The sequence below is a fragment of the Trachypithecus francoisi genome, unplaced genomic scaffold (genome assembly GCF_009764315.1).
Source record: "Trachypithecus francoisi isolate TF-2019V2 unplaced genomic scaffold, Tfra_2.0 Lachesis_group14, whole genome shotgun sequence".
Taxonomy (NCBI): domain Eukaryota; kingdom Metazoa; phylum Chordata; class Mammalia; order Primates; family Cercopithecidae; genus Trachypithecus; species Trachypithecus francoisi.
In genome coordinates, this window is record NW_022681459.1 from 56,781,850 (window position 1) to 56,806,588 (window position 24,739).

General features: G+C 55.2%; 1 protein-coding gene across 1 annotated transcript in view; it reads left to right on the forward strand.

The window, feature by feature from the left end:
- The first annotated feature begins 4,948 nt into the window (after positions 1–4,948).
- Positions 4,949–24,739, forward strand: part of KIAA0930 (KIAA0930 ortholog) — a 44,498-nt gene continuing 24,707 nt past the window's right edge. Inside the window, exon 1 of the mRNA XM_033233628.1 lies at positions 4,949–5,348. Within this exon, the coding sequence (XP_033089519.1) occupies positions 5,285–5,348 (64 nt within the window). The 5' untranslated portion in view covers positions 4,949–5,284. The remainder of the gene's footprint in view (positions 5,349–24,739) is intronic.

The window sequence follows — 24,739 nt, forward strand, 5'->3', positions numbered from 1 at the left end:
TAGGTGGGGGTGTTGGGGTAGTGCAACGGTGCAGAAGGGAGGAAGGGAGGCAACTGAACCTTTTCAAGTGGTGCCTCTATCTTTGCAGCAGGTGAGAAAAGGCCCGTGTTGGAGGGGCTGCTGCAGTCTAGGCCTGGGGATGGCTGGATTTCACGTTTTCCAGATGAGAAGCAGGGATTCTCAGCAAAGGAGAACCATAAGTCACGGGGAAAAGTCTGGCCGGAAGCTGCTGACACATACTCACAGGACCACGGCAAGTATGTTAAGATTTCCAGGGGTGGATGGGAGAGGCCTGGAACCTGGCCCTCAGAACACGAGCTCATGGACCTGAGATTGGAGCTGGGTATACCTAACGTGACCGGGAATTGGTCACGTTAGGTATAAATTAGATGAACAACTGGAGTTTAATAACAGTCTTGCAGAACGTTAAGGCCAGGAGCAATCTCAGAGATCAGCCAGTCCCACCACCTCCTATACAGACCATGACGTGAACTGAGGCCTGGACAGAAGACAGTGGTGGCCAGGGCCTCGAAGCTGAACTGGCAAGTCTCTGGCCCTGTCAGTTACTTAAAACATAGGAGAAGAGTTCTAAAGAAGCGTTTGTGGCAGAGCACGGTGGCTCATACTTGCAATCCCAGCACTTTGGGAGACTCAGGCAGGCATATCGCTTGAGGCTAGGAGTTAAAGACCAGCCTCAACATGGTGAAACCCCATCTTTCAACTTGGTGAAATCCCATCTCCACTAAAAAGACGAAAATTAGCCTGACGTCATGGTGGGGCACCTGTAATCCCAGCTACTCAGGAGGCTGAGGCTTGAGCCTGGGAGGTGGAGGTTGCAGTAAGCTGAAAATGCATCACTGCACTCCAGCCTGGGTGACAGAGCAAGACTCTTAAAAAAAAAAAAAAAAAAAAAAAGCTTTTGTTCTTAACAGTGTCTGGCTCTTTGAAAAAGATCAGCCCCAAGCATTTGGAGATGAAAAAGGTGTGCTATCGGACCCTGCTGTTACAATAGTGTAGAGGGATGGCATTAGGCAAACCCCAGGCAGGAACACTGAAAAATGAAGCAACGGACCTATTAAAGCCATTGAATTGTGGTTATTTTTTCTTTCTGCTAACCTTTGCTTGATGGTTGTTATAACTGTTTGCAAAATAACCCTCAGGGATAGAAGTGCTCAGGTGGAGAGCTGGCACAATGCCCCTCACCTCAGGTTTGCCCACGTATTGGTATCGCTGCTGTCATAGTTACCACAATGGTATTGCCTTAACACACCTCCAGTTCTGTAGATTAGAAGTCCCACTGGGGTCTCGCTGAGCTAAAGTCAAAGTGCAGGCAGGGCTGTGTTGTGTCTGGAGGCATCTATAGGAGAATCTGTTTCCTTGCCTCTTCCAGCTTCCAGAAGTTGCCTGCACGCCTTGTCTTATGGTCCCTTCCTCCCTCTTCAGTGACAGCAACATTGCATTTACCTGACCGTTCTTGTGTTGTCACATCTCTTTTTGACCACAGCCGGGAAATGCTCCCCGATTTCGAGAATATTTTTTTCTTTTTTTTTGAGACGGAGTTTTGCTCTTGTTGCCCAGGCTGGAGTGCAGTGGCGCGATCTCGGCTCACCACAACCTCTGCCCCCTGGGTTCAAGCGATTCTCCTGCCTCAGCCTCCCAAGTAGCGTTACAGTCATGCACCACCACGCCCAGCTAATTTTGTATTTGTTTTAGTAGAGATGGGGTTTCTCTATGTCGGTCAGGCTAGTCCCGAACTCCCAACCTCAGGTGATCCACCCGCCTTGGCCTCCCAAAGTGCTGGGATTACAGGCATAAGCCACCATGCCTGGCCTTTTAAGAATTTATGTGATGAGGCAGGGCGCGGTGGCTCAAGCCTGTAATCCCAGCACTTTGGGAGGCCGAGACGGGCGGATCACGAGGTCAGGAGATCGAGACCATCCTGGCTAACATGGTGAAACCCTGTCTCTACTAAAAAAAAAAAAAAAAATACAAAAAACTAGCCGGGCGAGGTGGCGGGCGCCTGTAGTCCCAGCTACTCAGGAGGCTGAGGCAGGAGAATGGCGTGAACCCGGGAGGCGGAGCTTGCAGTGAGCTGAGATCTGGCCACTGCACTCCAGCCTGGGCGACAGAGCGAGACTCCGTCCAAAAAAAAAAAAAAAAAAAAAAAAGAATGTATGTGATGAGATTGGGCCACTTGGATAACTCAGGATGATCTCCCTATCTCAATGTCTGTACTCTTAAGCCCCCTATGGCAGCTCACGCCTGTAATCCCAGCACTTTGGGAGGCCGAGGTAGGCGAATCACTTGAGGTCAGGAGTTCGAAACCAGCCTGGCCAACATGGTGAAACCCCTCTCTACCAAAGTACAAAAAATAGCCAGGTGTGGTGGTGTGCACCGCTAGTCCCAGCTACTGAGGAGGCTGAGGTGGGAGGATGGCTTGAGCTGGGGAGGTGGAGGTTGCAGTGATACGAAATTAGCCGAGTGTGGTGGCACATGCCTGTAAATCCAGCTACTTGGGAGGCTGAGGCAAGAGAATTGCTTGAACCCAGGAGGTGGAGGTTGTGGTGAGCCGAGATCGCACCATTGTACACCAGCCTAGGCAACAAGAGCGAAACTGTGTCTCAAAAAATTTTTTTAGTGTGTGTATAGGTAATACCTAGAGTATTATTGAAACACAGAGGAAAGAGCCCAAGCAATGTTTGTTTATTCATTCAACAGATGTTTTTCTGGCACCAGTCTTGGGCTGGGTGCCAGGGAAGTGGGATGAATTGGTTCAATGCTGGTCATATGACACAGAATCCATGGAGGCAACTGTGTGCAGGAGGGTGGGGTGAAGCAAATAAGAACCCAATGCATTGGCCAAGCATAACCAGGCCATGTGGGCCCCCAAGGCAACTATAGTTGTGGAGCAGAAAGGATTTCAGGCCAAGGGAACATTGTGGGCAAAGGCATGGCAGTGGGAACAGGCAGGGGGTGCTGTGGGGTTTGGGGAGACAAAGAGGGATGTGACTGTTGGACTTGACAGCCTTCGAGGGCGTGCTCATGCTGTCTGATCCACCATCCCCAGTTCTCACATCCACCAGCCCAAACCCCAGCTCTCCATAGGCAGAACCAGAGGCCTCAGGCCTCATGCCAGTGTCCTCATTTTACAGACGGGGATGCAGGCCCACTGGAGAAGAGAAATACACCCGAGGCTGGTCACGTACTTCATTCATTCCCTGACTGCTCACCTTTCTACAGAGCCCTCCTGGACCTGGCACTGGGGACACAGAGGGGTCAGATGTGGCTCTGCTCTAAAGAGTTCAGGGACCAGTGGCACAAAACTGGGGCAGAGGCCTGAAGCAGGATCCAGATCCCATTTCCCTTCCGGGGCTCTGCCCAACACCACGGCTCCTTCCTGCCATGCCCCCCAGGAAGACCCCTGTGTCCCCATCAGAGCTCTCTGTCATTCTTCTTTTGTGCAGCCTACATTTTTTTTCTTCCTTCCTTCCTTCTTTTTTTTTTTTTTTTTTGAGACAGGGTCTTGCTCTGTCTCCCAGCCTAGAGTGCAGTGGCAGGATCTTGGTTCACTGCAGCCTCCACCTCCTGGGTTCAAGCAATTCTCCTGCCTCAGCCTCCAGAGTAGCTGGGATTACAGATGTGTGCCACCACGTCCAGCTAATTGTTGTATTTTTAGTAAAGATGGAGTTTTGCCATTTTAGCCAGGCTGTTCTGGAGCTCCTGACCTCAGGCAGTTGGCCTACCTCGGCCTCCCATAGTGCTGGGATTACAGGCATGAGCCACTGTGCCCTGTCTGCAGCCTGTATTTATTTATTGGGTGTCTCATGTGTGCTAGGCAATGTCCTGGGTACTGGGATTACAGCTGTGTAGTAGTTAGGCCCCTCCCTCAGTGGAGAAGACAATAAGCAGAACCCACAGGTATCCAATGTGTCGGGAGGAGGCAAGTGTCACCTTGTGAAGGAGAAACAGACTAAGGGAAGAGAGAGGGAGGGAAGGCGGTCAGGGGAGGTTCTTTGAGGAGGTGACACTCTGGCCACAAAGGAAATGAGGAAGCAAGTTACACATGAATGGGGAGAAGAGGACTCCAGACAGAGAGAAGGGGGCCTTGATGGGTCTGGGGGTCTGCACAGAGGCTGTGAATGCAGGGAGTGGCGTAGATTTAGCTTTGGGGATACCTGGAAATCAATGCTGGTCTCTCCATCTCCCCTGTTCTTGGAAATGGACCACCAGGCATGAGGTTTGGAGAGGCCACTGGCTGCTTCTCCAGGGTCTTCCTGTATCAGTCACAACCAGCACACGGAGGGATGCTGGCCAGACCTGGCTTCATCAGGATGACACACCCAGCTAACCTCATACCTCCCACTTCATCAACACTGCCCCATGTTGGGGAGGCAAGGCAGGGAAAGGTCCCCCATGGTGCAGCTGAGGAAGTGGAGGCGCAACACTGCACTGTGCCAGGTGCAGAGGAAGGGGGCTGGAAGGGCTTTGCCACAGTGTCCCCCAGGAGACCACCTTCTGGGGGCAAGTGACCTATTGAGGGGTTCTGCGGAAGAAGTTCCCAGCAGAAACCAGGTAGGAAGTTCCCAGAAGTCAGCAGAGGGGACTTGGTGGAGGTGGCAACGCACAGGGCGGGTGACAAAGTACACATCCAGTGGGGCAGCAGCTGGGGAGGGGAGAGGAGCCCTGAAGGGGCGGTGGGAGGGGCTCAGAGGCGTGATCCTGCTGGCGGGGCGTTTAGGACCGTGTGTGGAGACGGGACCCCGCGCGCGGTTTGAAGGAGGGAGTCGCGGGCATCCGAAGATCGGCGGAGACCGGCCGTTGGAAGTGGGCGGGGCCAGGGAGCTGGGGGTGGGTCCGTGCCGTTCAGAGGCGGGGAGGGAGGGGACAGGGGCGGGGTCGGGGCGGGGCCGGGTCGGGGCGGGGCCGGGGCGGGGCGAGCGGAGCCGGGGGCGCGCGGGCGGCGGCGGCGCGGAGGTTCGCTAGCCGGTGCTGGGCTTGGCGAGTGGCGGCGGCGGCGACGCGCACAGAGGCGGATTGTGGCTTCCCTGGTGCTCGTGGCGGGTTGCGCCGAGGCGGGGGCGGCGGGGCGCGCCGGGGGCCCCTGCGGGCGCGGCGCAGGCGATGAACCGAGGCCCGGCATGGCCTCCGCGCGGCCGCCGGGCCGGGCCTGCGCCTCGGCGTCCGCGCCCGCGGGGCTCCGGGCCGGGCCGCCCGCCTCCCCGCCGCCGCCGCCGCCCCCGAGCCTGCGGGCGGCGCCGAGGCCGAGGAGCGCTCGCTGCAGCACATGCTGCGTGCCATAGCGGAGGAGCGCGGCCGCCTTAGCCTGCGCCGCGAGGTCTGCGGCCTCGGTGAGTGGGGCCCGGGGGCGAGGTCGGGCCGGGGCCGGGGGAGGTGAGCGTCTTCGGGGCCGCCTCTGCGCGTCCGTGTCTCTGCGCGGGTGTCCTGGTCTCTGGGTCTGCCCAGGTGCACTGTCTTCCTCCATGCGCCCCCCGCCCTGCGTCTGGCTCTGTCTCTGCTTTCTGTCGGACCAGCGCCCCGCACCCGTGTGCCCGGGTCTCATTCGGCGATTCCCCCTGTCAGTCCGTCCGGGTGTCTGTCTCATCTCCCTCCTTCCTCTTCGTGCCTCTGCGGGCCTCCTTCCTTCTCCAGGAAGCCGGCCCCGGGCCTTCAGCACGGCGGCAGGGAGTGTGGGCGTGGGATCTGGGTACACCCTTAGCCCAGCGCTGCAGGGCCGGGCCCTCGTGGGCTCTGGGTGGACCTCCCTGCGAACGTGCCCTGGCCACTGTCTCCTGCTTCCCAAAGCCTTTGTCTTTCCGCACCCGCCGGCCCCTCTCATCCCTTAGCTGTATCAGGGACCTGTTGGGCAGTGGCCCCCCGAACCCGCCCGCTTGGCTGAGGGGCAAGGCCTGCTGCCTCTCGCTGTGATTCTGGGCTTAAGTCATGGATCTGCTGGGGGGCGTGGGGTGGAGGTGCCTCGTATTGTTTGGAAGGGCCTGGGACTGCAGGTGTGGGTGGGGTCTCCCAGCCAGTGAGGTAATCCATTACTGATAGATCGTGCCCAAACTCAAGCCCAGGAGAAGCCCCCTCTTTTGTCGTCTCAGGTTCGTCATTTTCTCCACGGAAAAGACCCCTCCCTCCTCCGTGCTGGGAATGACTTCATACCACATTGTCAGCCACCCCCCACCCCACCCCCAGGCTAGGCGGGGGATTTCTGAGGGGGTGACAGCACTGCTGAGTAGGGAATGTCAGCCTTCCAGATTCACCCCGTGGCCCCTTCATTCACCGTTGGGGAAACTGAGCCCCAGAGAACAAATGCATCCCCCTAAGGTCACACAGCCGCAGGGACATGGCAGTCCCAAGCATTCAGGGCCCCTCAGCAGGCCACACCCTGGAGGCTGGAGTGGGGAGAGGAAGTAAATTTGAATCCCTTTTGTAGGAGACAGGCTTGGCATGAGAGGTTTCCCAGTGAGCAGGCCCCAGCCTAGCCTGCCTAGGGGGAGCTTTCCTTATGGAGGGGTGGGGTGGGGGGTGCTTATGAAGTGAAACGGACAAGAAGAACTTCAATGGTTGACAAGGTTTCAATGGTTTCTTTCTGAAAGGTGTGAAGATTTACTTATGAGCAGAAATTGGAGCATGCTCATTAATTCATTCTGCAAACATTCATTGAGCACCTACTGTGTGCCACCCTGGCAGGCCCACCTGTCACCTGGCACCGAATTTCTGAGCTGGGATGCGTCTGAGGGACCATCTGCTGCAGGCCACTTGGCCCTGTTTGCTCAGCAGCTGCAAGCAGTCCCTCCCCACTTCCCTGTCCACACACACCTACTGTCCTCTGACCACCTTTACTTGTGAGCACCTTCTCTCCTCTTTTAGACAGCCCCTCCCCCAAGGAGGCTGCAGGGCCATTCCCAGAACAGTGAACGGTGAAAATGGCACCTAGCATTTACTGAGCGCTTACTATGTGCCGGGTGCTTTACTCATGCTGCAAATTTAATCCTGACACAATATTGACTTTGCCAGGGAGCAGTATTATCTCCATATCAGCGATGAAGAGTCAGGGCTCCTCTCCAGGCCTCCCGCACGTGCGAGGTCTCCCTTCTTCCCCTGCTGCTGAACTCAGTCCCTGCAGGGCTCTGAAGCACTGCACTTTACACCTGCTGTTTTCTCTGCGGGGAAAGCCACTCCTACTCATGTGCCCCACAAGCGTCTCTAGGTTTTCCTTTAAGTCTCAGCTCCAATGCTGCCTCTCCGGGAACCCTTTCCAACTCCCAGGCGCACAGTCCTGTGCTGCCTGTGTTCTTTGTGCCAGGCACGTGTTTGTCGGGACAATCAGGACGACTGTGGCCTTGTCATGGTCTGTGTGCTGTCTCCCCAGTTAGCATGTGAGGCCCTCAAAGGCATTACCCAGTCTGATTCGTCTTGGTGCCCAGCATGGGGCACATACGGAGCAGGTGCCCAGTAAACACATAGTGAACAAGTGAGAAAATTATTATCTGGACTGGCAGATGAAGGGCGTGGAGGGCCACAGAGATGGGAATCTTAACTTCTTAGAAGGGCTCATTTTTGGCTGGGTGCGGTGGCTCACGCCTGTAATCCCAACACTTTGGGAGGCCGAGGCGGGCGGATCATGACGTCAGGAGTTCGAGACCAGCCTGGCTAACATGGTGAAACCCCGTCTCTACTAAAAATACAGAAAAAAAAAAATCAGCCTGGCATGGTGGCGGGCACCTGTAGTCCCAGCTATTCAGGAGGCTGAGGCAGGAGAATGGCGTGAACCCAGGAGGGGAAGTTGCAGTGAGCCGAGATCGCGCCCCTGCACTCCAGCCTGGGAGACAGAGTGAGACTCTGTCTCAAAAAAAAAAAAAAAGGCGTATTTTTCAGATGAGAGATTTGATGTTCAGTGAGGGATGAGCTTACTAGGAACTTGATGCCCAGAGTGGAGCAGAGCGCACCTCTCACCTCTCAGGTGTGAGTCCTGAGAGGAGCCAGAACACCAGCCCCAGAGCACTTCTGTGTCCTCGGAATGACCGACACGTGCAAGCTGTGGGGGTAGGGTTGTGTTTGATCATCTCCACTTCACGCCTGTGGGAGCCCGTTAGATTTATGAATGAATTTAAATCTCCCAGGTTTTTGTTGTTTAGCGAAAGCTTGGGTTGTTCAGAACCCTGCCGTGTCCTCTGAGGGTGTGTTGAAGGTGTCAGGGGCACCACAGGTGGAGACGCTAGGCTTTGGTTGAGTGGTTGTCATTCTCGGAGTCAGTGTCTATGAGATGGGACAAAGCTCCTGGCCCTCGCTACTCAGGGATCATCGCTCAGCTCTCGTGGTGGAAGGCACCTTGTAGATTCACACCTGGCTTTCGAGGCTTGTCTGTGGCAGCCTCTGCAGTAGAAGGGAACTTGAGTATTTGCTGTGTACTGAGAGGGGGCAGGAGTGTTGGGCCCTGATCCCTGCCTTGTGGGAGGGCACAGTCCATGGGGGAGACAGCCAGGAGCACAGGTCACTGTTAGCTGAAGTACAAACCCTGCTGGAAGCAGCCGGGGCTGTGGCTGCCCGGATGCAAGATTTTGGTGTTGCATCCACAGGACAGTGTTCGTGACTCCAGGTCACAGATAAGCCAGGTGATTCAGGACCCAGGTGTGCGATGCAGACGTTTGGACTGAAGGGGGACAAACCCTGCCACTTCCTCCTGGGCCCTGGACCTCCACCCAAGCACGCAGGCCCCCTTTCAACAGGGGCAGCCCACCCGACAGTTGATCGGGCGATGTGGACGCAACCTGGGCCCAAGACCCGGTGTGAGTCCTGAGCGGTGCCGTGAGCAGGTGGGGCCCACATCCGACTGCTTGTCTCTGCGCCCTGCCTCAGCTGAGCATTTTTGGAGCAATTTGTGTCTGGCACTTGGGGCTAACCCCCTTTTAGGTGGCCTGGGGGATTCTCCCTGTGTCTGGAGTGCTGCAGAGAAGGGGCGTTTTATGTTCATTCTTTCCTTTTGTCTTTGGAGTAATCCCATGGGATTACTCCAAAGTTTATTCTTCTGATGAGGGAACACAGGTTTCGGGGAAGTAATGTGCCCCCAGCTGCAAGGCTAGAAAGTGGCCGAATCTTGCTGAGCCCAAGCTCTTAATTGCTTGACCCTGCGCAGAGGTGAGGCCCACCTAGACCTGTCCTCAAGGTGCTGAGGGTCTGGTGTTTCAGGTTGTGTGGCAGCCTGGCTACAGTGAATGGAGGCAGGGCCCCAGTGGAGCTGTGAGCTCTTAGCCAGAGGCCACAGAGAATGGAACCCCCAGCATGGCCCATGGGAGGGGTTTGTGGACAGCACAGTCTTCAAGCAGGGCTGAGGCTGGGTGGGCTTGTGTGGATGGAGGAGCAGAAGCTCACTTGGCTCTAAGCGGGGCTGTGGAAGTCGAGGCTGGAGTACTCCCTGGCTGAGAACTTGGTATTTCCCAGCTCTGGCCTCGGAGAGCCCTGCAGGTGTGATTTGTGGAGCGGCTGCACGGGAGGGGCCACCAGTGCAGCGGATGCTGCGTGTCTGCCGCGAGTCAATGCCTGACACCTGCCGCGTTTCCTTCAGTCCCGCTCCCGGAGAGGTGGGTTCTGTCTTGACCTCATTTTGCAGGTGAGGAAGCTGAGCTTCAGAACAGGGAGGGATGCACCCACAGCCACGTAGCTGGCAGGTGGCAGGGCTGCCATTCCAGCTGAGGCCCATCATATGCAAATAGCCGTCCCAGAAGGGGTCGTGGAATGGGCCCGAGGAGTGAGGGGGACAGCCTTGCCTCTATGCTGAACACCTGCGTGTGCTAGGCCTGCGAGTGGGGAAGAGCACTATGCACCCTTCACCTCCCCCAACCCATCACTTTGCTAGGCCAGGTGTAGCTGGGCATACGTGATGGGGGCCGGGGGGCCTTTAGTGGGAGGTGCTGCTGGAAAGGAGGACTGTGAGCCCTGGCTAAGCACTGCAGTCCTCAGGCCTCAGTGTCCTTGTCTGTAGACTGGAGACCACAAACTCTCTAGGGACTTGGGGATTGTATGAGAGAAGTGACTGAGTAGATGAGACGTGGCAGGTACAGGCTCAGCACAAACCCCTGACGTGGAGTTGGGTGCAGTCTAGGCTGCTGTTGTCATCCAGGATACAAAGCACCTGGCCCAGTGCCTGCACGTGGAATTAGGGTTGTATGTGCACCCTGACGCTCAGGCTGCTTTGAGTCAATGCGGAAGGTCCCCCTGGGCTCCTTGGGGCCCTCCAACCCCCAGGCAGTCAGAGCTGGTTGTGGGCCAGCACGGTGGGGAGGAAGTGTGGCCGTGTGGCATGGCAGCAGAGCGTCTTTCGGTTCCTGGGCCTATTTTAAGAGTTGTGGGTTCCGGCCTCTACCCGTTCCTGGGGCTGGAGCAGCCCGGGAGGCCCTCTCCTGAGGCTGAGACTCTGTGTCCTTTCGGGGGAAACCTGAGGACGCTGCACCTCACACTTTAAAGAGGCCGAGGATCACAGCTGCGCGGACGTCTTTGGAGTGGCCGTGTGGGCACCGCTGGCCTGGGTGACAATGCCCTGCCACCCTGCTCTGGGTGACAATGCCGTGCCACCCTGCTCTGGGTGACAATGCCGTGCTGCACTGCTCTGGGTGGGAATGCTGTGCCGCCCTGCTCTGGGTGACAATGCCGTGCTGCGCTGCTCTGGGTGGGAATGCGGTGCTGCGCTGCTCTGGGACCTAGGGAGTCATTTCCGCCTCTGGCTTCCAACCTACTGCAGAGAACTTCCACGGTATGAGCCGTTCCCTCACTGTCCTGGGTCTCCTTGCCTCCTCCATCGAGCTGGGGAGGCTCGTATCAGCCACACCACTAGGCTGCTGTAAAGAAGCCCTGGCCGGGCGCGGTGGCTCAAGCCTGTAATCCCAGCACTTTGGGAGGCCGAGACGGGCGGATCACGAGGTCAGGAGATCGAGACCATCCTGGCTAACACGGTGAAACCCCGTCTCTACTAAAAATACAAAAACTAGCCGGGCGAGGTGGCGGGCGCCTGTAGTCCCAGCTACTCGGGAGGCTGAGGCAGGAGAATGGCGTAAACCCGGGAGGCGGAGCTTACAGTGAGCCGAGATCGCACCACTGCACTCCAGTCCGGGCGACAGAGCGAGACTCCGCCTCAAAAAAAAAAAAAAAAAGAAGCCCTGAGCTAGGAGACTTGTTAAACATCCTCAGATTTCCCAAACAAATTTTTTTCTAATTAAAAAAGTTACATGCACGTTACAGAAACTGGAAAATAAAAGAGGAAACAATTATTCCTATTTCCAGTGACCCAGAGACACACTATTAACTTTGCAAAGTCCTGCCCGCTGGTCTTTCCGGAGGTTTTTAAAAGAGTACTTGATCCTCTCCATACAGGTTTCTTAATCACGCTTTTTCATTTAAAGTTCCTAAAACATTTCCCCTGTTGTTCTGACTCAACATTAAATGACTGATCGGGAGTTGGGTGGGCACGCCATGGTTTACTTAATTGGTCTCATGTGGTTGGAAACATAGCTGGGATCCAGTTTTCACTGTTATAAATAACTTGCAGCAAAGCTTTTTCTACGTGCAAAGGTGTCTGTATTTGGATTCTGTCTCTAAGCTGGCAACCTGGGAGGCCATTTCTTGGAGGCTGCTGTCTGACCCCCAAGGGCAGGGGCAGGACCATAGGTGTAGATAGGTGTTTACAGGGCTTAAGGAGAACCCTTTTAGATAGCTTGTGTGGACTAGGAAGGAAGGTGAGCCGCAGAAGGTAGTGATGGGCATCTCTGCCGAGGGCATGCAAGGAGCTGAGAAAGGATCCAGCCTCAGACTAGACTTTGGGCCCATGCCTTGCCAGTCTGTGATCCTCCAACCTCGTCTTCTCCCCCGAGAGCTCTCCCCCTGGCGTTTCAGGCTTGTCTTCCCAGAACAGGAAGCAGGGGCGCCCTCTTCCCCATCGGAGGACTGTGAGGCCTGGGAGCTGAGCCCTGAGCACGGGCCGGACCAGTTCCCCGACTGCACCCACACACACACTGACCTTCCACTCCTGGTCACCCCTCACTCCGGGCTGCCCCAGCTTGCTGGGGCCTTGGAGATAACAGAGACGTTTGCCCCTCAGGGTCAGTACACGTGCCGGCTTGTGCTACGGCCCCTGGGTCTCAGAATTCAACCAGCCTCTCCCTGTCACTGCTATAGACAGGAGCTCTGCAAGCCCCAGTCCAGGCTCTCCCCGCTGGGGGTTCTGTGGGGCTGGGGAAACCCTGGTGCATAGCAGCAGCCCCAGCCCCGCTCTTCTGTCCTCTGGAGGCTCTTGTCCCTCTGGGCCTCTGATCCTTCCTGCACGCAGTGCTGGGCGAGGCAGGGCCAAGTGGATTTGTAAACAATACGTCATCTAATCTCATAACCCCCGTCAGGTGGGAGTTAGCCCGTGTCTTAAAGGGAAGAAGCGGAGGCTCAGAGGGTTGCGTAGACCTTCCCTCAGTCATTCCCAGCAGCTTGGGTCTGGTGCACTCAGCTTCCTAAGAGGGCAGCTCGCTGCCCATCACCCAAACCCTGCTGTCCTGCCCACCCTCCCAGCGTCCTGAGAGTAACCACCAGGTCCCCTGGTAAGTCAGAATCCGGTGAAGGTCCTGCCACCCAGGTGGGCACCAGGGCTGTTCTACAGCTGACTTTGAAGTATGTTTTGACTGGATGTGATTTCCCAGACGTCCCAGGTGATGTCTGCCTCTGGGCTCTTATGGCTGCGGCTCCTGTGCTGAGGGGACCTTTCCCATCCAGGCCTACCGACCCCTCGGAAGTGGGGCTGCATGCTCTGCGTGGCCTGTGCTGGGGAACTCGACCCAGCACCTGTGCTTACTTGTTCCACTTGAACCTCAGCCTCCACTCCTTGGAACACCCCGCCTGCCTCAGTCTACCCACTCTGTACCACACCATGTGCAGAGCACAGAACCCTGGGGAACTTTAAAGCAAAATGCCCACTCCTTCCCCCGACCTGGGCATCCAAATGAAAGTCCTCCCGGGGGATCCTGGAGCCTGTGGTGTAATTCATTCCGTGTCGGGGTGTGTCAGCCTGGGTTGGCCACTGGGCTGTTGACAACCTCTGCCCGCATTTGATAGATGGGGCCGCCGAGGCTCAGAAGCAGGAGGGGACTGGCTGTGATGCTTTCCTCCACCCTCCTGACTTGGCCTGCTTCCAGCCACCTGTCCTTGGACCTGCCTAAGCCCCAACAGCACGAACCTTAATGTCGTCGACATTGATACCTGGCAGGGGGTGGGTGGGAAAATAAACGCTCCACAGAGTCCCTTCCTCACCCCCAGAAACACCTGTGCCCATGAGTCAACGCCGAACTCTGCACATCAGGGAGACGGAGGCTGAGGTCAAGTACAGAGCCCGGGCTTAGCCCCACCACATGGAGAGGCAGAGGGCCAGCCTCCCCTGGAGCCGGTCCCTGTCCGGCCCACTCTGCAGGATGGGCATTCTGGGAGAAGATCTGACTCCAGGCTTCCTGTGCCTGATGAGCTCGATCTTCCCAAGGTAGGGGGGCAGTTAGCTCCCAGTGTCCCAGTTTCGGCTCAGGCAGCAGAATGCCCTCTGGGTCACAGCCCGTCCTGGGGGAGCTGGGATGGAGAGAAAGAGTCCCAGAATTCAACCAGCCTAGCCCTATCACTGACAAAGATAGGTAGGGGAGACTCAGAGTGGACCCTGACTGGCTCAAACAGGGTGACGAATCAGGAGAGCTGGCTGCCTGATCTCACCAGTGCTGCCTGTTGCCCCGTGGTGCGGGTGAGGAACGACAGGCAGAGTTCCCTTACTCCACGTGTCCATTATCTTTAATGTAAAAATGCTTTGTATTGGGATGTCCTTTGAATCTTGAAAAATGCTTTTCACGCTTGGAGCAACACTTACGGCAGACAAAGGCAGAAGAGCAGAATACAAGTCCACATGTGAAGCGTGTGGATTATCCATGTAATTATGATAGAGAAGTGCTGCCCTGCATACCCTCGTGTGTCCTCACAGCAGTGCTGAGCAGAAGGCAGGAGGGGTGTTGTCCCGTTTACAGAGGGGGGGACCGGGCCTCAGAGTGATAGGCGGACCTGGGGTGAGGTGGCCCTGGACTGGGCTTCTGCCTTCCAGTTCTGAAACCTTGCTTCATAGGCAACAACAGCCAATCAAGACCCTTCTTACCTTCTCTGCAGTTTTTGCCCCGTCTGAGTGTACATTTTTATGTATTTGTAGTCACCATTGTGTCATTCATGGAGGTCGTATTTCTGGAGCCCTGGAAATGCAGTGCTGAATTAGGGTTGATCTGACTCCTGGGAGCTTGGCGCTCACTGGTGGTGGCGGGCTGGTGCAGACTGATTGTTCGTGCCTCTGGCTTCCCACCCCTGCCTCTGTATCCTGCTCACACACATTGCTGGGACCAGCCCAGACGTCCCTCGGATCTCCAGGCCTCACTGCCCATGTAGAAGATGAAAAATATCTTTCTTCCCACCTTAGGTTCAGGGCTGAGGTTCCTATAACAAAAGGCAGACAAGAGAAAAGTGTAATTTAGTATAAGTTTTACATGATACAGGAGCCTTCATAAGGAAATGAAGATCCAAAGAAATGGGCTCAACCTGTGTATTTTCTTTTTTTTTTTTTGAGATGGAGTCTTGTTCTGTTGCCCAGGCTGGAGTGCAGTGGTGCAATCTCGACTCACTGCAACCTCTGCCTCCTGGGTTCAAGCAATTCTCCTGCCTCAGCTTCCTGAGTAGCTGGGCTTATAGGCGGCCACCGCCACGCCTGGCTAATTTTTATGTATTTTTAGTAGAGACAGGGTTTCACCATGTTGGTCAGGCTGGTCTCAAACCCCTGACCTCAGGTGAGCCACCTGCCTCAGTCTCCCAAAGTGCTGGGATTACAGGTGTGAGGCACGGCGCCCAGCCTCAGCCTGTTTATTTTCTGTGCTAGGTTTTATAAAGAAGTGGGTAATTTTGGAGGAGTCTGATTGGATAAAGAAGTGTGATCTGGGCTGGGCGAGGTGGCTCACGCCTGTAATCCCAGCACTTTGGGAGGCCGAGGTGGGTGGATCACGAGGTGATCTAAAAATTAGCCGGGTGTGGTGGCAGGTGCCTGTAATCCCAGCTACTCAGGAGGCTAAGGCAGGAGAATCGCTTGAACCTGGAAGGCGGAGGTTGCAGTGAGCCGAGATGGCGCCACTGCACTCTAGCCTGGGCGATAAAGCAAGACACCATCTCAAAAAAAAAAAAAAAATGTGATCTGGTGGTAATAAACTGGGGGCACTTAGCAAGGCCTGTTTGTTGAGATTCTTCTCTCAACTAATCCCTGTGTCTTCAGAGATGGGGAATGCTCTCTTCCTCTGGACATAGAGAGGGTGCCTGTCACATGAGGGTCTTATGACCTGCTTCAGGGAGAAGGGCAGAGGGGGGTAAGAGAGACCTTCCTGCTTCTGCTATTTTCTCAAATGCCAGCGTTTTGTATTTTGGCATAACGTGGCCTGAACCCTATCACCCACTGACTCTGGGACATTTGCTCCCATCTGTGTGTGTCTCGGGCACCTCCAGCTCAGCCTGACCAAGACGTGACTCGCTGCCCCCTGCACGCCTCAGCCGCAGGCCAAGAGTCAGCCCTCCCTTGCCCCTCAGCCAGCTATGGCTGAGGTCCAGGCTGTGCCTGGGCTGTCTCCTCTCCCCACTTGCATCGTCCCATATGTCCCCACGTGGCCATTCCTGACTGTGTCACTGTCGCCCAGGCTGGAGTGCAGTGGCACAATCTCGGCTCACTGCACCCTCCACCCCCTGGGTTCAAGTGATTCTCCTGTCTCAGCCTCCTGAGTAGCTGAGATTACAGGTGCCTGCCACCACGCCTGGCTAACTTTTTATATTTTTAGTAGAGACAGGGTTTTGCCATGTTGGCCAGGCTGGTCTTGAACTTCTGACCTCAGGTGATCCACCCGCCTCGGCCTCCCAAAGTGTTAGGATTACAGGCGTGAGCCACCGCACCCGGCCCATGTTCACACCTTTAAGAACCTCTTGATGTCTGGAGCCCTGGAAATGTAGTGCTGAATTAGGGTTGATCTGACTCCTGGGAGGTTGGCCCTCACTGGGGAGTGGGTGGTGGCAGGCTGGTGCAGGCTGATCGTTCGTGCCTCTGGCTTCCCGCCCTGCCTCTGTATCCTGCTCACACACATTGCTGGGACCAGCCCAGACGTCCCTCGGATCTCCAGGCCTCACTGCCCATGTAGGAGATGAAAAATATCTTTCTTCCCACCTTAGGTTCAGGGCTGAGGTTCCTATAACAAAAGGCAGACAAGAGAAAAGTGTACTTTAGTATAAGTTTTACATGATACAGGAGCCTTCATAAGGAAATGAAGATCCAAAGAAATGGGCTCAACCTGTGTATTTTTTTTTTTTTTTTTTTTTTTTTTTTTTTTTGAGATGGAGTCTCGCTCTGTCACCCAAGCTGGAGTGCAGTGGCCAGATCTCAGCTCACTGCAAGCTCCGCCTCCCGGGTTCACGCCATTCTCCTGCCTCAGCCTCCCGAGTAGCTGGGACTACAGGCGCCCGCCACCTCGCCCGGCTAGTTTTTTGTATTTTTTAGTAGAGACGGGGTTTCACCGTGTTAGCCAGGATGGTCTCGATCTCCTGACCTTGTGATCCGCCCGCCTCGGCCTCCCAAAGTGCTGGGATTACAGGCTTGAGCCACCGCGCCCGGCCAACCTGTGTATTTTCTTTTTTTTTTTTTTGAGATGGAGTCTTGTTCTGTTGCCCAGGCTGGAGTGCAGTGGTGCAATCTCAGCTCACTGCAACCTCTGCCTCCTGGGTTCAAGCGATTCTCCTGCCTCGGCTTCCTATGTCTGCCAGGCATATAGTCCAAGACCCTTGGTGACCTGCCCCAGCTGACCCCCTGTGCCCCAGCCATAAGACTTGTTGGAGGGAGTTTCCTGAGGACCCCTCCACACTCTGCTTGGAATCACCCTCCTCACCCCGTTGTTGGCGGAAAGGGGGGGTCCTCAGCTCTCGGCTCTAGGGCCCTTCTGTGGCCTCCTCCTGACCCATTGTTGGAATCGGCCACCGCGCCCCTTGTTCTTGGTGGCACCTGTTGATTCCTGCCCCAGTGCTGTGACTCTGCATAGCCCCCCGTGTGTGGCTCGGCTCCTGTCCCTCTCCCACCTGAGCTCCCCTCCAGGGCTCCGGCTCTTCGTCCCTTGCGCCAGCTCAGAGTAGATGGATGCCTGGGCGCAGGCCCCTGGGAGTGACGGGGGAGCTGCCTAGGGGCGCGTTTGGTGGTGGGTGGGTGGAGAGGGATCTTTCTGGTGAAGAGGTGATCATTTGTTGGGGAACTGGTCCTTGAGTGAGGCATTGCCCAGACAGGGCCCCCGCCTGAGCAGAGGTGGCAGGAAAAGGGCAGCGAAGGTTCGCACTGTGATTTGCTGAGCCGCTTCAGGAAAGTCCCTGTAGCCCTCTGGGCCCCGTTCCCCGTTGCAGAGTAGGACTGCTTACTGCTCTGTCTCTACTGGGGAGGGAGTGAGGGTCAGACCTAGAGCCTCAGAGCATGTCTTGGAGGCTGCCTGTGACAGGTGGCAGAGCTGTGCCTCAGTTTCCTTTTATTAAGTAGGGAGAAGAAGGTGGACCTGGTCACTGCTCACAGCCAAGGTTCTGGGACACATGTTCACTGGTCCACACTCTTAACCACTTGAAACCAAGCCACTTGTAAAAAGCACTGTGGACACCAGGACCAGCTGCTCAGGGAGGTGGACGCTGTGTGTGCTGGGGTTCGGGGACATCAGAAGTGAGACAAGAATCACACCCCACTGTGGCCCCACAAAATGGAAATCGGAACCCTGTCATCCCACAGCCCTGTGAACTGTGACTTCACCCTTCGGGTCGTAGATTTCCTCCCCCAAACCCCCAGCTCTGTCTGCAGGTCCCTCCTGCCAGCCCACGGACTGTCTCCATTGGCCGGTGCTGACCCGGGCCATCCCTGATACTGCGCGCCTACTAGGGGTGTGGGGGTCTAGGATTCCAGGTTTCTCCTGACCCAGGGAGGAGGGATCTGCCCCTGCACACAGTGGGAGCTCGTTAGCTGCTGCTCAGCTCCCAGGAGCGCTCTCCCTGCAGCAAACCCGGATGAATCAGCCCCAGCCGGAGCTGCTGCTGCTTTAGGGTGCAGGGATGAGGTCATCTCTGTCAGGCTGCGACAAGAAGGCACTGCGTCCAGGATCCTTCCCTGTGGTTCAGCGGGGCCCATTCTCTCCCAGGGACACTTGGAGCCAGAGCAAGTTCCGTTGCCTTTACAGACAGAGGGGATTTCATTTCCTCAAGTATTGTATCGGCAGCATTTCATTCCAGTGACAGCCCAGTGACGAGAGGGGTGTTGTCCGTGTTGGCAGAGGGAGACAGTGGGACTCAGGCCAAAGCACTTCTGCAGGGTCCCATAGCAGCAGGGGATGTTGGACCTAATTCTCCTGGATTCGAGGCTGGCCCCGCCTTTCTCCAGGGAAGGGCATTTGATGCCCTTTTTTTCTGGGTGGGCCTGTCCTGGCATAGTGTACGAGGCAGAGCCCACCCCCCTGGTTTTCACAATGAAGAGGGTCTCAGAAGTCAGAGTAGAGGAGGGCTAGGAATGCGGGGAGGACGCTGCCTGCAGAGAGCATCAGATTGAGCAGGGGACTGAGACCCCTGGAAAGGCAGAGCCACAGAAGGTGCCTTGCGTCCTTTTCCTGTGTGGTGTGTCATCGCCTTGCACCTCGTACACGTGGGCCTGCACACTGAGCGCCTGCCATGGGCCGAGTGTTGGGCACAGGGGTGGGTGGCACTGGACAGATGGGTCCAGGTGTGTGCCTGGCTCCCAGCTCAGGGCCCGGTCACGGAGTGGAGGAGTGAGGAGGCGGCTGAAGCACGTGGCCTGAGTTCCTCCTCCAGGGTTTGGCGTCTCCGCAGGTATCGTGAGCTGGGGGCATGGGTCAGCCTCAAGGTTCAAGGGTTCTGGGACTTCCTTGTGCCACAGAGCATGCTGGCATGGAGGTGGGAGGAGGTGGAATGATGACTGGGCGGTGGCCGGGTGACCTCAAGCCCAGGCAGTGGAGGAGAGGGTGGGGAAGCTGGCAGCACTGGCTCCTGGCTGAGATGGGGCACCTTTGCCTGAGGATCGGGAGAAGCCTGAGAAGTGACTCAGGAAGTGGTCAGCTGGTTGCGTAGGAGGCCGTTTTGTGTGTCGAGCAGAGCAGTGAGTTAGGAGCTCGGGTAAGGCCCGCGTGAGGATGATCTCACAGAAGACGGAAATTTGAATCGAGCCAGTGTTTCGGCTTGATGATTGTGCTTAGGAGATATTGAAACTGGAAACAGCTGTGGGGTGGGGCGCGGCAGGTGCAGTGGTCACAGGAGCTGGGGGGGATTGTGGGAATTGCTGCTTGGAGGAGGATAAAAGACGCTTTATGGGAGCCCCAATCCAGCGGGAGCCTCCACCCCATACAAGGCGCCTTAAGGTCAGGGTTTATTCTCCTTTGTCCCCCAGGACCTCACACAGTGCCTGGGGCAGAGCAGGCCGGTGGAACTGGATATGAAGCCCAGCTCCCACAAGCTTGCCAGGTACCCGGACTTAAAGACCGTGGTTTCCTTAACTGTAAAATGGCTATTAGGCGGTCACAGATGTGGCCTGGGGATTGTGAAAGCACTTTGAGTATTTCACAACGTTGTGCAAGTCTAAGACGGGCCCATGAATAAAGTTCTGCCTGCCAGCAGCTGGGGGTGAGTGGAGAGGCTGCCGAGTGTTCTCTGAGCGCACTGAGGACGGGGCTCGGCATGTCCTGTGTTTGTCGTTGTCCACTGGCTCCCTGTGGTGCATAGTGCCCTGCACTGGGCCCCGGACGCCCTGCCAGCAGGGGGCTTTGTCTGGGTGGGGAGGAGCCCTCGGGACAGGTAGTTAGGAACCAGTGTGACAAGCCTGCAGTGTGGAGCCAGGAGCATGGCTCTGCAGGCAGCTGGGGCTGTGGCCTGGCCCTGACCCATGCCAGCGGAGAGACTGCAGACCAGGGGCTCAGGCCTTGAGTTCCAAGTTCCTCATCAGGTAGTTGAAGGGAATTATTCTTACCTCTCAGGATATTTGTGAAGATCAAGTGAGTCAACGGGGTCAGGTGCGTGTGGCACAAGCAGCACTCAGGATGCCTTGCAAGGGCCCTATCTGGGTCAGGGAAGGCCGGTGCTGGCGTGGGGTGGTAAGGAAGGCACCCCAGGGGGTGACTGTGGAGGTGGCCACCGAGCTGACTTGCACAGGCCCAGCTGGACTGGGCGCCGTGCCGGTGTCCTATGCCCTCTGGTGCGGTCGAGACCTGCTGAGAGGGAGCGAGGCCTTCCAGGGGGATGCAGGGTGTGTGGTCAGGGAAGAAGGGCCGAGGCTGGCTGGAACACTGGGGACCACACGGCAGATGGCGGGGGCTGCCTGGAGAGCCTGGCTTGCCTGGTAAGGGAGCCTGGACTTCTTCCAGAGGAAGATGTGGAACCAGGCAGGGGTTTTAGGCACACACAGTGGAGAGCCCACGCTTCCCTTTGGTCAGAGGAGAGGACATGGCACTGCTCACGTGGGGACCCAGTGGTCCAGCTCCCTCCTCCGAGTGTCTCGGGCAGCCGGGGCCTCCCTGGACGGTGCCTTTGTTTGCTGTGCCCCAAGGGAGGGAGGCCCTTAGCTGGAGAGGCTCTGGGAGAGGCTCTGCGAGGCACGAGTGGATGAAAGGCCTATTGAGGGGCCACAGAAGCCCATTCAGCCGGCCCTGGCAGCCTGAGTGCGGAGGCTTCTAGACGGCCAAGGGCCGCCTGGACTCTCCCCAAAGAGGCCGGTTGACCCCACCTTTGGACCGTGGCCAGGGCCAAGTGGAGTCTGTTGCTGAGCCCCGTGTTCTCTGGAGAGGACCTTCTCCAGGCCCTTGACCCAGACAGTTCCGGGACAGGCACCCGGCATCTGCAGGCGCCCCACAGAGATGCCTTCTCAGCCCCCTACCCAGCAGACACTTCAGGGGTCCCCAGCCCTCTGGGGATAACGCAGAACCGCTGACCCGGGGAAAAGGGCCCGGCCCCTGCAGCTCTGCTTCCCACTCCGCTTCCTCGGCCCCAGGGCCGCTCCACCATCCCGGGCTCACTCGTCTTCCCCGCGGGGGAGTGTTGAATGCTCCCCACCTTTGCTTGATTCCTAGTTTTCCTGGAGTCCCCAGCTGACTGGACTTCCCTGTCCAGCCACCGCTTTCCCCTACTGGCCCCTGCCACAGCTACCATCTCACTTCTCACTGTGTTACTTATGAATACGTCCTGCTTTCGCCGGGCAGTGACCGCAGGAGACCAGACTAACTGATGTGAGGACGAGCGGGTTCAAGCACCAGCTCCAACCAGCTGCAGGAGCCAGGCAGTCTCTCCCTCCTGCCGCGTCCTCATTTGTAAAATAAAACCTGCTTCAGTTGTGAGATCAAGGGCGTCAGGCTCCAGTGTTTAGCACCGTGTCTGGCACACAGGAAGCCCTGGGTGTATTTGTAAACATGCCGCAGAGTATGTGTAAAACAGGACAAAGTTATTCTGGCCTTTTTATTTATTTATTTATTTTTTGAGACGGAGTCTCGCTTTGTGGCCCAGACTGGAGTGCAATGGTAGGATCTCGGCTCATTGCAACCTCCGCCTCCCAGGTTCACGCCATCTTCCTGCCTCAGCCTCCCGAGTAGCTGGGACTGCAGGCGCCCGCCACCTCGCCCGGCTAATTTTTTTGTATTTTTACTAGAGACGAGGTTTTGTCGTGTTAGCCAGGATGGTCTTGATCTCCTGACCTCGTGATCCGCACGCCTCAGCCTCCCAAAGTGCTGGGATTACTGGCGTGAGCCACTGCGCCTGGCTCTGGCCTCACTTTTTTTTTTTTTTTTGTCTTTTGTTTTGTTTGCAGGATGAGGATCTGTGCACTGCACCACTCTTAACCCTGCACTGTGGGCATGTTCGTGTAATTCAGGCTTTCCTCCTAGGCATTTTTTAAAATGGCTTCCTTCGTTTAAGTATTTAGGTATAATTTTGTGTCCTGACTTTTTTTCTCCACCATGAGCGTTTTTCCAAGTAATTGCATTGTTAAAAATATTTTGGTTACTTTTTGAATAGGTAAACGTGCTCAGGGTACAAAATACAAAGGTATGAGAAGATTCTTAATGAAAATACTGAGTCTTTTTTTCTTCTCTATAGTTTCCCCAGAGGCCATGAAGATACTAGTAATGATGTAATTAATAATACTTTCCCACCCTGGGTGCTGGCTCGGTGGTGACCCGGGGTTCTCATCTGGTGCTGATGCTGGGTGCTTATCTGGTGCTGATCCTGGGTGCTGGCTCAGTGCTGACGCTTGGTGCTCACCTCGTGCTGATCCTGGGTGCTGGCTCAGTGTTGACCCTGGGTGCTTATCTGGTGCTGATCCTGGGTGCTGGCTCAGTGCTGACCGTGGGTGCTCACCTGGTGCTGATCCTGGGTGCTGGCTCATTGCTGACCCTGGGTGCTTATGTGGGGCTGATCCTGGGTGCTGGCTCAGTGCTGACTCTGGGTGCTTATCTGGTGCTGATCCTAGGTCCTGGCTCGGTGCCAGCACAATTTTAAAGCCTTCATGTGGATGGACTAACTTAAATTCTCAACAACCCAGGAGGTAGATACCATTGTTACTGCTATTTTACAAGTCAGGCAACAGGCACCAAGAGGTTTGGATTTGTCTGTCACATGACCAGAACCGCTGGAGCCAGGATGGACCCTGACAATCTGGCTTCCTCACCTCCCTTCTCTTCCGCAGGCTCCAGCAAGTATCGGAGTCATCTTAAACGATTGGCTTTAATAGGAAAAACCTCTAATATTGGTCTGCTCTCCATTTTTCTCTTCATTTATCCTAGAGAATTTTCCTCTTTGGAACAGATCAAGTTGCTTCAATCTTTTTTAATTGCTGTGTAGTATTCTGTTCCGTGAATGTCTTATAGTTAATTTAGTTACTATCCCTATTGATAGGACAAGTCTAGTATTTTGCCAACAGTGCTGTAATACTTACAGAATTTTACGTAGGTGGTAGGTAGTGAGACCACAGGGAAAAATTCATCTTGTGAGATCGCTGGATCAGAGGTAAAATGCGTTTGTGATTTTGACCGTCTGATGTTTTTGGCAGTTTACGTTCCTACTGCAGGATATAAAGTCCCTGTTTCTCCACATCCTCTTTGACCTGAAGTGTTGTCAGGTATTTTGATCTTTGCAAATCTGGTAGGTGAAAAATAGAATCTTGAGGCTTTAATTTACTCTCTAATTGTGTCAAGTTGAGCGTGTTTTTGTGTTCTAAAACCACTTATATTTGCTTCTGCTTTCCTTGCTGTTTTATTTTCTTATGCATTGTATACAATTTAGTATTCGTTAAGGAAATTGCCCTCGTTTAAGAGTTCCATCGGCTGGGCCCGGTGGCTCATGCCTGTAACCCCAGCTCTTTGGGAGGCTGAGGCGGGTGGATCACCTGAGGTCAGGAGTTCAAGACCAGCCTCAACATGGAGAAACCCTGTCTCTACTAAAAATGCAAAATTAGCCAGGTGTGGTGCTGCATGCCTGTAATTCTAGCTACTCGGGAGGCTGAGGCAGGAGAATTGCTTGAACCTGGGAGGTGGAGGTTGCGGTGAGCCGAGATCATGCCATTGCACTCTAGCCTGGGGAACAAGAGCGAAACTGCGTCTCAAAAAAAAAGAAAAAAAGTTCTGCCTATGTTTCCAGTGTGGTGTTTGTTTTTTCCTTTATTTATGGTGATAGTGGGGGTTGCTGGTTTTTTTCCTATCGAAATTTTTAATTTTTGGCCAAGCCCAGTGGCTCATGCTTGTAATTCCAGCACTGTGGGAGGCCAAGGCGAGCTGATTGCTTGAGCTCAGGAGTTTGAGACCAGCCTGGGCAACATAGTGAGACCTCATCTCTACAAAAAATACAAAAATTAGCCAGGTGTGGTGGCGTGTGCCAGTAGTCCCAGCCACTCAGGAGGCTGAGGTGGGAGGAACACTTGGGCCTGGGGAGGTCAAGGTTGCAGTGATTGTGCCACTGCACTCCAGCCTGGGCGACAGAGCGAGACTCCGCCTCAAAAAAAAAAAAAAAAAAAAAGACATTTTAAGTGTTTATGTAGTTTGATCATTCTTTCCTTAATAGCTTTTATGTTCTCCTTAGAAAGGCTTCTCCCTCTCTGAGGGAATAAAAAATCCTCTCATGGTTTTTTCTTTTTTATAGTTTTACTTTTAACATTAAAAGTTTTAATCTTTTTGGAATTTATTTTGGCTTGAGCAGGGACCCAACCTTATTCTTTTTCCTCAGCATACCACTTGTACCAAGACTAATTGTGGAAAAAGAATCGGCATCCTATTGATTTGAAGTGCTGTCTTCATAAAAACTCTTGGCCAGGCGCAGTGGCTTATGTCTATAATCCCAGCACTTTGGGAGGCTGAGGCAGGCAGATCACCTGAGGTCAGGAGTTCGAGACCAGTCTGCTCACTATGGTGATACCCCGTCTCTACTAAAATAGAAAAATTAGCTGGGCATGTTTGCACATGCCTGTAATCCCAGCTACTCAGGAGGCTGAGACAGGAGAATCACTTGAACCTGGGAGGCAAAGATTGTGAGCCAAGATCATGCCACTGTACCCCAGCCCGGGCAATAAGAGTGAGACTCCATCTCAAAAAACTACAACAAACCCAAAGACTCAGTTATTGTGTGTTTGAGTTTTGTGTTTTTGCTTTCTATTCTGTTCCAT